Source organism: Setaria viridis, chromosome 4 (genome assembly GCF_005286985.2).
Source record: "Setaria viridis chromosome 4, Setaria_viridis_v4.0, whole genome shotgun sequence".
In the NCBI taxonomy this organism is placed as follows: domain Eukaryota; kingdom Viridiplantae; phylum Streptophyta; class Magnoliopsida; order Poales; family Poaceae; genus Setaria; species Setaria viridis.
Genome location: NC_048266.2, coordinates 25,068,403 through 25,082,144, shown reverse-complemented (window position 1 = coordinate 25,082,144; position 13,742 = coordinate 25,068,403). Strand labels below are relative to the sequence as shown.

The 13,742-nt window shown below is 43.9% G+C and overlaps 1 protein-coding gene across 1 annotated transcript; it reads left to right on the top strand.

Moving 5' to 3' along the window:
- The first annotated feature begins 251 nt into the window (after window positions 1–251).
- On the top strand, window positions 252–2,020 carry LOC117853164 (uncharacterized). The gene is made up of 2 exons (XM_034735536.2): window positions 252–844; window positions 959–2,020. The coding sequence occupies exons 1-2, from the start codon at window positions 423–425 to the stop codon at window positions 1,566–1,568; spliced, it is 1,032 nt and encodes a 343-aa protein (XP_034591427.1). The 5' UTR covers window positions 252–422; the 3' UTR covers window positions 1,569–2,020.
- The last annotated feature ends 11,722 nt before the right edge of the window (window positions 2,021–13,742 follow it).

Genomic DNA, 13,742 nt, shown 5'->3' with positions numbered 1-13,742 from the left:
ATCTCTACTAGTACTAGTAGTGATGAGACACTCTTCTGGTATTCTTTTGTGGTGGTTTTAAATATTCGTGGTTTATTGTGTTTCGTCCTTTTATCACTAAGAAATTAAAGAAATGTATTAGTTACTCCCTATATACTCGAAAAGAACCAAACTCTTTTTGGAACTACATTTCGGAATTAACACGTTTGATGTCCACAAAAACTACACTAAAACTTTTTTTCACCCCTTCTACATTCTCAACCAAACCCAAGCGGGCAAGCCTGCCCCCGCCCGTTTGTTGCTCCTTTTTAAGCCGGATGTAGTGCCGTTCCCGTCCCTTCTTGATCTCGTCCCTACCACTTCCATCTCTCCCTCTCCCTAGCAAGTCAACGCCCCCTCTCTCTCCTCCTCCTCCACAGGCCAAGACCTCCAGAACGCGGCTAATGGAGGGCGATCTGGGGTGGTTCTGCGGCAGCGGAAGCAACAACTGGGACCTTCACGCCGTCGTGCGCTTCGCCTGCAGCGGCAGCGGCCGCGTCACCCCGCCGTCGGCCTCAAACGACACCTTCTCCTGGCTCAACACGCCGTCGGCGTCGGAGGAGTCCTCCTCTGGGCTGCCCCCGCTGCAGCCGCAGACGGACCAGATCATGGACGCCGCCGCGTCGCAACCTCTCCTGGCCGACCTGGCCGTCGACGACCTCTGCCTGCAGGCTTTCTTCGCCTCGCCGAAGCCTGAGACGCCGCAGCCATCGTCACCAACAAACGAAGCGCCGCCGGCTCAGCGGTCTCCTGCCGACGGGCCGCCCGGCAAGCCGCGAGCATCCGGCCGCGCCGGCGGAGGAGGGCCCACTCGGTCCAAGAGAAAGTATGTATATATACATCTTCCATTAGCGTGCTCGCGCATAATATGCTCGCGGAATCTTCGGGAAATGCCTCTACTCTTCAAATACTGATCACGCTGGTCGGTATATACGTACAGGAGCAAGAAGAGCCAGGTGAGCAAGGAGGTGACGCGGATTCCGGTGGGCGGGCCGCCGGCGGACCTGTGGGCGTGGCGCAAATACGGGCAGAAGCCGATCAAGGGGTCGCCGTACCCGCGCGGCTACTACCGGTGCAGCACCGATAAGGACTGCAAGGCGCGGAAGCAGGTGGAGCGCTGCCGCGCCGACCCGGGCACCTTGATCGTCACCTACACCGGCGACCACAGCCACCCCGTCCCGCTCCACCGCAACTCCCTCGCCGGCACCACGCGCAACAAGGCGCAGCCGCCGCCGTCGTCCCCGTCCCCGGCAGAGGAGGCTCCGAAGCCGGAGGCCGCACTGTCCACCGCGTCGGCAGCCACCGACACCACCAAGTCGCAGGGCTCGCCGTGTGCGTCCACCGGGCTGTCGCCCAGCACGCCGCTGTGCTCGCCGTCGCTGGGAGTAGAGTACAAGGACGACGAAGACGACGACGCCATCCCCGTCGGGATGCTGCTTGAGGGTGCGGATATGGAGCGCGATGACGACGTGCTGCTGTACCTCATGCCTGAGGAGACCGCTCCGGGTCCGGGCAACGGCAGCGGTTGCGAGACGTCATGCTATTCCTGAAGCCCGACGAGGCCCCTGCAACAAACGAGCACCGGTAGGACGGACGGCGGCGACGAGGAGGCCCTGATCATGAACATCGATATCGGCGAGGAGAAGTTCTCTATCTCGGGCCTCTCGGCATGGGAGGCCGCATCGGTGGCGGCGACGAGCAGCTGGGGCTGACTTGGTCGTATGCTTCGGCCGCCATGATCGAATATCATGCTGTGTGGATCTTGGCTTGTTTGCATCAGGACCTTGCATCTCTGCAGTATGTAGTAGCAGTAGCATTACATAGTGATACTAGGTTTTTTTACTGGTCCTTAGATGGGTGCAAAAGGGTACCACAATTTTTGTACCTAGGTACTGAAGTTTGGTATCTTAGACATGTAATATTTTTTATGTATGTCTCATTACCTTTTTAACGGATAGTAAAAAGCTGAAGTGACGAAACTAAGCAGGGTTTCTTTCATCAATCGAATTAAAACACAAAGGTTATATTTGTTTTATGTTATTCTTTATTTATTTTATATATCCTTTTTACAGGCATGTTTTATCAACAAAACATTGATTCGCACCTTTCCTATAATTTCCCTATGTACTACATTTGAGGACATACAGATCTTATTTATAGTCATTGCAGTATTAATAGTGCCACTTAGAGGTGGTGGGAGAGGGAAGAAGAAACAAATTAAGGAGTAAAGTAAGCTGATCACAAAGGATTCTTTCCCACACTCATCGAGTTGTGGTGGTGACTCCTAATGCTGCTCCTCTCTTACTCAGAGCACACTTTGTTTTAGATGACACGTGAATACTAGATATAAATCAATAAATTTTTACAAGAAATTTTAAAGTGCTTGAAAAAAATGAGAGCCGTCGATCCGACAAAATCTAACGATGGAAATAAAGGAAGCACCATGAAGTACTTAAAGAGAAGTACCAAGAAGTACCAATTTGGTGGGACTAAGTAAAAAAATAGTGAGAAATTACTAAGATACCCTTTTAATTATGTGTAAATCTATTTAATTCTTTTTTAGTAAGAAGGATAAGAAAGGAAAGTACACATGCAAGTACCACTGGTACTTTAAAAGCATTGTAGTAAAGCTCACTAATTTTGATTGCTTGAAACTAGCTAGGATTCACAATATCCATGATTGTCAGTGTTATCAGTGATATACTAGTTAATTTTTTTTGTGTGTTTTTTAATTTACAAAGGAAAAGGAGTCTATATCAAGAATGACGTCGATGGCACTGCTACTAGCTTCTAGGCATTTCACTCTTCACTAGCCTCCCAAATTTTCACAATTTTTCTGACTTAGGTGTTCAGCCACATTGTTTATTTTTTTTCAACAAAATTTGCAAATCTGCATTTGAAATAGGAATAACTTGGAGCTCTGGTTGGGAATCAAATCCAAGACTAGCGAGGCTAGAGCGATGTGTCCCTACATTTATGCTTGCTTATGGTTGTTGTTCATAGAGGACACTAAATTTATTTATTCTTAATTTCAAAGTTGAATTCAATGAAATCCGTCCAAAATTTTCTGATAACAGCATTGTATGGGCTCCAAGTGTTTTTATCAATGAGTAGCAATATATAAACTTTGAGTGCTAGCTGTTGGAAGAAACTACTTACTTTTTTGTCAATCATAGTCATTGGATCAACACCCTAACTACTTATTGGTTGAGCTGGTTGTGTTAATTATTTGATCTAACTCAAGACCAAGATGATTGAAAAAAGATATCGTTTCAAACGCTTGAAATATAGTCACCCATTAATTACGTTTTTCTTGGTCAGGACCATTCAAGTATTGCGCTTTTTGTGCATACTCTTATTTCCCTTCTGGGTGTGGAAGTGTGTGCTATATGAAGGGTCTGGACATTACGAAATTAATTCTATATTTGAGTAGGGTGGTGCAATATGCAGGAACTCAGGGATGAAAAGATGGGTCCAACATGAAATTTTCTACTGGTATTGATTAGTAGGGACGGTATGTCTCATGCGTAGCAGTTGCGACGTCGAGAAACAAAAAGTTCAAGTTGATTGATTCCTGAAGTCTTCAAAGCTAAGCTTGGCTAGCTAGCTAGGATGCAAGTTTACTAATACTGTAGTCAACTACTTACATATACAAATGTGCTCGAAATTCAAAGCTGGTTTCTAGCTGATGTACGGTGCCCAACTGATCAACGATTACAGTATAAACTACCGCCTAGTCTCCAAATAAATATCTTTTTGAGATGTGCGTAGTCAATGGATTTTAGTTTTGACCATCAATATTTCTTTGAATATTTAAATAAACTTGTGATAATGTCATAATGGTATGACTAAATCACATTTTCAATTGTATTTCCAAAATATTACAAGTGTTTAGTACTATTAATTGATTGTCAAAGTAGTGTTTTGGTGATCGTGTTGCTGTTTGAAACGACAACTATTTGAAACCGGTAGAGTACTTCCTTCTTATAGTTGTCAAAAAGGATGACATGATTCGATCATGAAGAAAATAATATTAATTCATGTCTGCAGAATGCGAATAATTTAAATTATTGAAAAAGAAATGTATTACCACTTTAACCTTTTTTTGAATTCAGGCATTTGGAACGATGGAAAGTAGCGTAGTTCATGTGTCTAGACCAAATAAATGTGTGTCTGGATTCAGTTAGGACTATACAGATTTCAGAACAATAAAAGATCGTCCAAGTAACAGAAACAAAAAATAAAATCAATGTATGTTGACAGAACATAACTTTAATCTGAAGCATAACTCACAATTGGTCCAAAATTGATGTTTTAGAGGATCACTTCAACGAGTCTTTTCAAACATTCACAACCATTATGCATCCAATTAAAATTATCTATAAAGTTATCGGTGAAATATTGATAGACTCATCATCAATAGAACCTGTACATGAATCTTGTTCAACGAAACTTTGCCAACACCTGAACTGTTGCCGGATTAGGCCTGCTAGTGGGGCGGGTTGAAATGGGTTTTATGGGGCGGGTTGTGACGTAGGGTGTGTTTGAATAGGTTAAAATGGGTTTTAGTATCTAATGGGTTGGGACGGGTTGGGTATATCAGAAATGTGGGTTAGGGCGGGTTGAAAGTGATTTTTTGTTTGAATTTGTATGGATTTAACTCATAGGTTTAACTTTCACGTTTCAGCTCTTGACGTGGGGTCATGATATAAGTCCAGCCGCACTATTTTGCACAAAGTAGTGGACTGTCAAACTAATTCATTTGTAACAAATTTTGGTCAATTTCTCCAAAATTTTAAGGTGTGAACGCGAGATTTTAATTTTAGGGTCCGACTCTTGACGCGGAGTCCACATATAAGTCCAGCCGCACTACATTGCACAGAGTAGCGGACTGTCAAACTAATTCATTTGCAACAAATTTCGGTCAATTTCTCCAAAATTTTAAGGTGTGAACGCGAGGTTTTAATTTTAGGGTCCGACTCTTGACGCGGGGCCCACATATAAGTCCAGCCGCACTACTTTGCACAGAGTAGCGGACTGTCAAACTAATTCATTTGCAACAAATTTCGGTCAATTTCTCCAAAATTTTAAGGCGTGAACGTGAGGTTTTAATTTTAGGGTCCGACTCTTGACGCGGGGCCCACATATAAGTTCAGCCGCACTACTTTGCACAAAGTAGCCGACTGTCAAACTAATTCATTTGCAACAAATTTCGGTCAATTTCTCCAAAATTTTAAGGCGTGAACGTGAGGTTTTAATTTTAGGGTCCGACTGTTGACGTGGGGTCCACATATAAGTCCAGCCGCACTACTTTGCACAAAGTAGCGGACTGTCAAACTAATTCATTTGCAACAAATTTCGATCAATTTCTCCAAAATTTTAAGGTGTGAACGTGAGGTTTTAATTTTAGGGTCCGACTCTTGACGCGGGCCCCACATATAAGTCCAGCCACACTGCTTTGCACAAAGTAGCGGATTGTCAAACTAATTCATCTGCAACAAATTTCGGTCAATTTTTCCAAAATTTTAAAGTGTGAACATGAGGTTTGTATAAATTTATAGGTTCATGTACAAAACCCACGGGTTATATCAATTTGTAGGGCGGGTTGGGTTGGGTTTACACAATAGAATTATGGAGCGGGGTGGGGTGGGTGAATGAGTTAATTTATTGCGGGTTGGGATGGGTTTGGACGGGTTTCAACCCATTAGCAGGCCTACGCCGGATTGCCGATTGTTTGGCTACTACGAGGTCTGCCACACCCGTCCAAATACCCAATGTGATACCAGGGGCAGGAAGAGGATATACGACATTTCCTCACTTCATGCGTCGATGATAGAGGGGTCTGGCACATAGCACTGACAAACTTTGGCTGCCCTGATCTAGACACTGACGAGGCAACCATCGACCGTAGAAGGCGCAAGGGTTCCAACTCGCTGGTTATAATAGGAGCATGACTCATCTCGAAACAGAAAAATAGCTACGTCTTCAACAATGGAGTGCCATCAGACCAGATACTATTACAGGTTGCTCAGGAGGAAGCGAATCTATTGTGCCTTGCTGGACTTAGGAATTTTAGTAGCTGTGCTAGAGTATAGAGTTCAGGTACCCTGGAGTATATCCCAATTATAAGAAGATGCCAACACCCACCCACTCACCCGGCCACCACCACTGAACTATATGTTGAAGAAATTAATGTTGATGGTGCTTTCAATGCAAAAATATCAGGAACTATGGGCTTTATGTATATAGAAGTTATATAGCCGCGGCATAATTTACAAGTTATATATGAATGACGTTTGTGTTTGACATGTCTCACTGTACATGGGACACTTTGTTGGTATCAGCCCTTCAGGAGCCGTACGGATACAGCATTGAAGATGATAAGCCATCTCCATCATCATGCAGTTTTCTATGCTAATGTCAACTTTTGTACGGAAGCCATCTCCCATCAACATGCTGCACTAGAATTTTTCTATTCTATCTTGTTTTATCTAAGGAAGTTAATAATTGTAAACAGACGACATTACCACATGGATTCTCAATGACTTGAAACCATTTGATGGACCATGTGGCATCCAATCAGTGTTCACGTATGATGGATGAAACAGTCAAATCACAAATTGCCCACTCTTTTAGGTCAAGTTCACACGAATTAGTTGTTCAATATAACGCATGTATGGGCTTTCATTAATTTGTGTAATTTTGGTTTTCTCTGTTCTTTCGAGGAAAGTAATTCCACTGCTCCTGAATTATTACTCTATCGTGCATTCATGCTTGGTACATATACATATATGTTTATGCTCCTTTTACCTTCTTGTGAATTCCAAATTGTTAGTTGGAAACTACAGAATAGAGCCTAGTTAAATTAAATGGAACTTGATCATATCATATATAGTCTTGCCTGAAATGCAGATCAGGTCTGATCCTCCCAGAGATTATATGTTCTCAAGTGGTGATGCAAATGCAACCGACCATTCGTCCTGAGACCAGGTACATCTGCATCATCTGGAAAGGCATGTGCAGAAATAAGGCCGTAGGCCCCAACAACTAGCTGATGTTAATCACATATAATGTATAAACCTGATAGTATAATAACGCTAGCTTAGTTGTATGTATGCAGGACGCACATCCAACTTATCTGTTCTTTGATACTTGCATACATATGTCACCAATTAGTTTTCGTAAATGCTCGGGAGTGTGTGTTTTCCCAGCTTTTATACGTGCGTTGATTGTTACTTACTTGATAGATGTAGAGCTCTGCCAGCGTTCAATCTGACTAATTCATAATATGAAACTCGAATTTGTCTGGGACTTCTTGTCCCAAGCATTATATTCATTTTTTCAAAATTATTGTCGATTAGCCATAGCATTAATATTATTGGTTATAAAAGGTGCTTATAGGTTCTGTCTACTTTATAAATTTGACAAAGTATGAGCGTTTTTGTTGACTAGTGCTGTACTTGAGTGCAAATTAGCTGGATCCTTGTGGAAGTACAGCGGCGAAGAGTACGTGTTCTTATCATCTAAGAACCACCATTTTCAAAAGAAGACTATTTTTAAGATGTCTAGTTTATTTCTTGCTTGATTGTGAGGCAGCTTAATCTTTTCAAATGAATAGAGGGCTTATTCTGAAATTTGTCTGCACCATTATCACATATAATAGCCAGCTGATGCCGTCCATGATGGCCGTGCAGATGTTGTCAGTTAATTATTAATCAAAGGGCAGCTCTAGCTGTCAAAGTACATGCGTGTGCCGTACATTATGGTCTACTGGATCAATTATAAAGAGTCGATTCCATGGGCTGATGATGGTGGTACACAAGTACGGTGACTGACCTAGTCAAGATAATTTTGTAAGAATCTCACACTTTTCTTATTGAGATGTCGACAATGGATTTTCTTTTAATATGATGCTGTCAGTCAGTTCAACATAACTACTGCGAAGACTGATATGCAGCTTGTCTCACCCAACAAGTCATTCGCCTGCTCTTCAAGCCATACTGTTTTACCTAGAATATGTGGTTGTCTGGCACCTGCTAAGGCCTCGTTCGTTTTCACCGGATTGGTCCGGAATGAGGTCCATTCTGGGTGATTTGAAGTGGCCCGGTTTGAAACCAGACTTGCATTGAAAGTGTTGTTCGTTTTAGTCTTGCCTGGAACGAAAACCGGCCTGGATTGGAATCCTTCTACATTAGATGGCCCGGATTGAAACCATACCTCCTCACCCCTGTAATGAATCCTGGCCGGATTGAGTGACACGGGTGGAATCACTCAAACCGGACCTGGAAGTAATCCTGGCTGGAATCCAATCCTGGTGAAACGAAGAGACCTAAAAGTTAACAGTATATTCACCTCATCTATATATTCATGTTCATGTATATATAACCTTGATTAGTACTTAATTAGAATATCTTAGTGTAAAAATTTATGTATAGAACCCCCCATCTACATTTGTTTAATCTAGAAAATAAAATTGTCGTTGTTGGGATCCAATGGTGCCTTTCCGGCGAGACAAAGGTCGTATAGGAGGAGTCATAAGCCAAATTTGAGACAAGATCAATGTTAGAATAATTAAAGACAATAGTTTATTGAGATGATCTTGAGTCTTGGCCAAGGTTATAAACTAAAATTTCTGCTAAAGTTTAATATGTGTCGCTCTCGATTTTTCGTTTGACTAATATGATCCAAGTGTTATTGATTTTAGAGAGCACGGAGGTAGGAAGGAAGCTTCGTTATTTGGTGCTTTGTGTGACACAAAGTTGCTGACGCTAGCAAAATTATTCATTATATGGTGAACACTAAATGTAAGTCAAGATCTACTAAATCATTTTGGCAGGATTAGATAAAATTCTTATTGTTATCTGCTGTGTGTTATTCAACGGCGGGCAGGGGCGAAGCTACGTTGAGTTTGCCTGGTGCACATGCACCCGGGAAAGAAAATTTTTCACCACTCGTCACACTCATATTTGCCATATATTACCATATATTTTGTATGCTACTTATGCACCGAATTTTGGAGCCAGCTTCGCCCCTGACGGCGGGCTGCTAGGGATCCACTACGCCCGGAAGCATTTGTGCTGGTGGTTAGAACCTGCGGGTATCGCACCGCTAGCAACCTTGAGCTAGCACAAATACCGTCTGTGCTAGCGGGTACTTGCCTGCCAGCACAGAGCTGTGCTGGTAGGCAACGTTAGCTAGCCGCTAGCATAAATGCTTTTTATGTCGCCAAGAATATGTATTTTTCCATTTAATATATTATTTCCTATGAGTTATTTATAATTTTTATTTCTCACCAGTTTTAGCCGTCAAATTGAAATATGTATCTCCAACCACATAACAACAAACTTGAATAATAAATAATTCACATTATTCAAAACTGCATCGTACATAATATATAATTCACATTATTAAAAATCCAACATTTGGTAAAACTACTACACCCATCTATGAAGCTTTGTGCACTCGTCCGCCATCAACACGCCATCTTTATCAAAGAATGCTCTATCCTCATGACAAATCTCGTGTAGGATGAACCTCGTCATGTCCGTACAAATGTTGTCGATTTGTTTGTCTTCGATCTTGGTATAGTTACTATCAATGGTAGACATCTGTAGGCATACAGTAAATGAAGATTAGGATGTATTACCTTTAGGAAGTTAGCACGTGGTAGTGTATAAGAGACTTACGTCTTCAGGGTTCGCCTGGTACCTCCTATTGTTTTTGATGAACTCGCACACGTAATATCCGCATAGCAGAAAGCTGGGAGGTTGCTTGTGGCACTGCAATCAAATAAAAAAATGATGAGTTATTATTAATGACAAGTCTACATATAAAAAAAACCAAGTTTTTATGTTCTTACAAATATATGATATATTATTTTCATAGCTTTCGTCCTTTATGGATTGTGGACCCTACCTTTTAGTACGTAAAGCTTGTACGCACTTTGAGGATATAAAGACAAGAGTTAGTAATACAACTTAGGTGCATAGAATGTAAACATGCATTTAAGTACTGCCAAGGAATATCTTACTTCTGTATAATGCCTATAAAATCCTTCTACAATAGCTGGCTGAGTCGAGGACCACTGCTTCTCCTAGCTTGGGTAAAATAATGATGCAAATCTAGTGATCTTTGCATTATATTAAAATAATTTATATTGTAGACAACATTAAATAATACCTAGTATATATATAGTAATTAAAACTAGCTTACTCAAAATTCCAAGGAGCCATGATATAATCATTGTCATCCTTTTTCTTCATTACTTTTGCAATGTATACTAACACTTTGTGCATTTCATCTCTGTGGGCTTTTATTTTCATAGCATTTTTCTCCGCTTGTGCCTCTACTGCTTCTATTTGTACTTGATCGTTTCCATCATTTTGAGTTTGTGCTCTGGCTCACTTATTGATGCTGGGTCAAGGTACGCTACCTTGAACCTACCGTGCATCAATTCTTCCTCCCTCCATTGCATCCTGCAGAATAGGTTGCTCAGGTACTTGAAATAAAATACGTATGTATTTAAAGCTCATGTGTGCGGTACATGTGGACTTACAAGCACCATAAGGAAATGAGATTCACGTCGAGGTGTTGTTGACAGCAAAGTCTGTGCAAATCCTCAAAATCGATCACAATCTAGTACGGGAGAACGCCAAGGAAAACCTTAGTTGGCACATGCGCGGTGATTGCTCGAATGCCTTCCTTCATTGCATTCATGATCCATCCATGTAGCTTATTCAGTTCCCATGGGTCCTCCAGCAGATCCCACCGATACAAGAATGGTTTGCCATGCTCATAATCCATTGGGACATCATCTGACGCAAAGAAATTGAGGTTTTGATCCTTTCTCTTTTGCCAAGAGGCGCTGCAAGTTACAGATTTTTCACTGGAAGATGAAGCCTTCTTCTTCAATACGTTTAAAAACTTGTCGACGTCTGCTGATGGAGGCTTTTCATATGTGCTGACCATACAAGGTACCGTTTGCCTCTTGGGAGGTGGAGATGCCGTCGAACGCGATGTTTGATCATTATTTTTGAAATCATCTACCTGTTCATTGCCTTCTAGTGTTGCAATCCTATCTTCCTCATTGAGAGCTTCTCGGACAGGTGATAGCATTGGCTGCTCATCCTTATTGTTAGCTCCCTGCACATGTGACAGCGTCGACTGTTTCGTGTCAACATTTGAATCTGGAAGGGGTAGTTCTTGGCTCGGCCGTGAGGTTTCTAGCAATGGATTTAGAACGATATCTCAGCGATGCCACAGTATGTACTGGTTCATCGCATCACCAAGAACCTCAATCCCCTCATCAGTAGGGATGTCTATCTCGTACAACTCATCCAACACTATAATAACTTGCACCCAGGCGTATTCTAGCGGGGGTGCCATTGGGAACACATGACCTGTTACTGCCATGCTGATTGCGACCTCTCGAAACTTATTTTATTTTCTTCCGTAAGGTATAACCAACCTGCATAATGTATCCACTTGTATGTCATCAACGGGATACCTCACGTTTGCAATGGAGCCATCACTACTCGGAGCAACGAATCCTACTGGGCAAGTAGCATGGTTGGTTCTGCCTGTTGTTGACCATCGGATACTATCAGGTCAGCCATTGTTTGGCTCATCCCATGGTTGGCCAAGAACTCCAGGAACCCATACTTGGCGATTTCTCTCATCTTTTCTTCAAGGTTTTTCTTATAACGGTCGCGCTTCCTATAGCTTGCTTGATCGTTGGGAAATGCTTTACCCCAGGGCAATGTTGATGACATCCCTCAAACACGCCCAAAGTGCTCTGCAGTTCCGATCACAGCGGTTAGCTGATCTTTCTCCCTGTCGAGCTTGAAAAGACCCTTCTTTTGCACCTTGGCGAGCTGTTCCTGTAGAGAAGTGGATGGGAAACACCACACACCCCAATGAGGGGGGGTGACCTCTGTATATATATTGCCAATATGGCTTGGAGTATAAGGAAAGGATAAATACATCCTAATATACACATATACTTCCTAATACCCACCCGCAATTGAAGCGGGAGGATCACAGACACACAGATTAGACAAAAACTCAGTGAAAATAGGAGTCGGCAGTCCTTCGTCATGATGTCCGCGAACTGATGAGAGGATGGCACATGAAGAACCCGGACCTTACCCAATGCCACCTTCTCACGGACGAAGTGAATATCAATCTTGATGTGCTTCATGCGCCGATGATGCACCAGGTTGGCTGTCATATAGAAAGCGCTCACGTTGTCACAATAGACAATAGTGGCTGAAGCAAGCGGGACATGAAGCTCTTGAAGAAGTTGACGCAGCCAGCATTACTCTACCACAGCATGAGCCACAACATGGTACTCTGCCTCAGCATTGCAATGAGACGCCATGGTCTGGCGCTTGGAGGACCAAGACACCAGGTTATCACTGAGGTAGACGCAGAAGCCGGAGGTGGATCGTCGAGAGTTTGAGCAACCAGCCCAGTCGGCGTCGGAGTAGGCAGTCAGAGACTGAACAGAGCCGGTGCTGGTGTGAAGCCTGGAGTGCCCTTCACATAGTGCAGGATGCGCTTAATCAGGGCCATGTGGGGTTCGTGCGGGTCATGCATGAAGAGGCACACCTGCTAAACCACATACGCCAGGTCAGGTCGAGTTAGAGTGAGGTACTGAAGAGCCCCAGCAAGACTCCAATACTCAGAGCCATCCTGGAGCTTGGCGTCGTCGTGTGTTGAAAGCTTGGCATGAGTGAACGAGAGTCGTGGTAGAATGACACTCAGCCATGCCGGCACGCTAAAGAAGATCCAGCGCGTCATGTCGCTGAGACAGGAATAGGCCCTAGGAGGAACGCGTGACGGAGATGCCGAGGAAGTGGTGCAGGTCGCCAAGATCCATCTTGGCGAACTCGGAGTGAAGGTGCCCCATGATGTGCTGAAGAAGAATCGAGGATGAGGCAGTCAGGACAATGTCATCGATGTAGAGCAGCAAGTAAGCGAGGCTCGATCCCTCTTTGTAGGCAAAAAGGGAGGTGCCGGAGGCGGAGGTGAACCGCTAGTACCACACCCATGGGGCCTGTTTGAGTCCATAAGGACTTCTGCAGGAGACATACATGATCGGGGGTAGTGGGGTCGACGAAGCCGGGAGGCTGCTGGCAGTAGACAGTCTCTGCGAGGTGTCCATGAAGAAACGCATTCTTCATGTCTAGCTGGTGGATCGCCCAGGCGCGAGAAGTGGCGATGCTAAGGACGGTTCGTATCATTGCCAATTTGACAACCGTACTAAAGGTCTCGTCGTAGTCGATGCCATGATGCTGGGAGAAGCTGCGAACCACCCAGCGCGCCTTGTGCCGAGCGAGGGACCCATCAGCATGGAACTTATGCCGGAAGATCCACTTGCCCGACACGACATTGGCACTGGGCGGCCGCGGGATGAGGCGCCAGGTGTCATTGTCAATGAGGGCCTAGAACTCATCGACCATGGCAGCACGCCAATTGGCATTAGCTAGAGCACTGCGATAGTTCACTGGAATCGAAGGGGCAGAGAAGAAGTTGAGGCTGTCATGCCCTGGTAGTGGACCCGCAAGATTGCCCCAGTCATAGACCGAGTGACAGGGCATAGAGGGGCAGGTGGTGACGAGGAGGGCGCAAGAGGCACTAGGGCCGTGGGCGCCATAGGAGCGGGGGGGGGGACCATGGGCGCTCGCCTGACCGGTCTTCCAAGAATTGCCCTTCTTCTTGAA

Excerpts from the sequence above, each read along its gene's own strand:
- LOC117853164 (XM_034735536.2), top strand. The coding sequence starts at position 423 with ATGGAGGGCGATCTGGGGTGGTTCTGCGGCAGCGGAAGCAACAACTGG. Across the intron at positions 845-958 it reads CCCACTCGGTCCAAGAGAAA|GAGCAAGAAGAGCCAGGTGA; the intron begins GTATGTATATAT and ends ATATACGTACAG.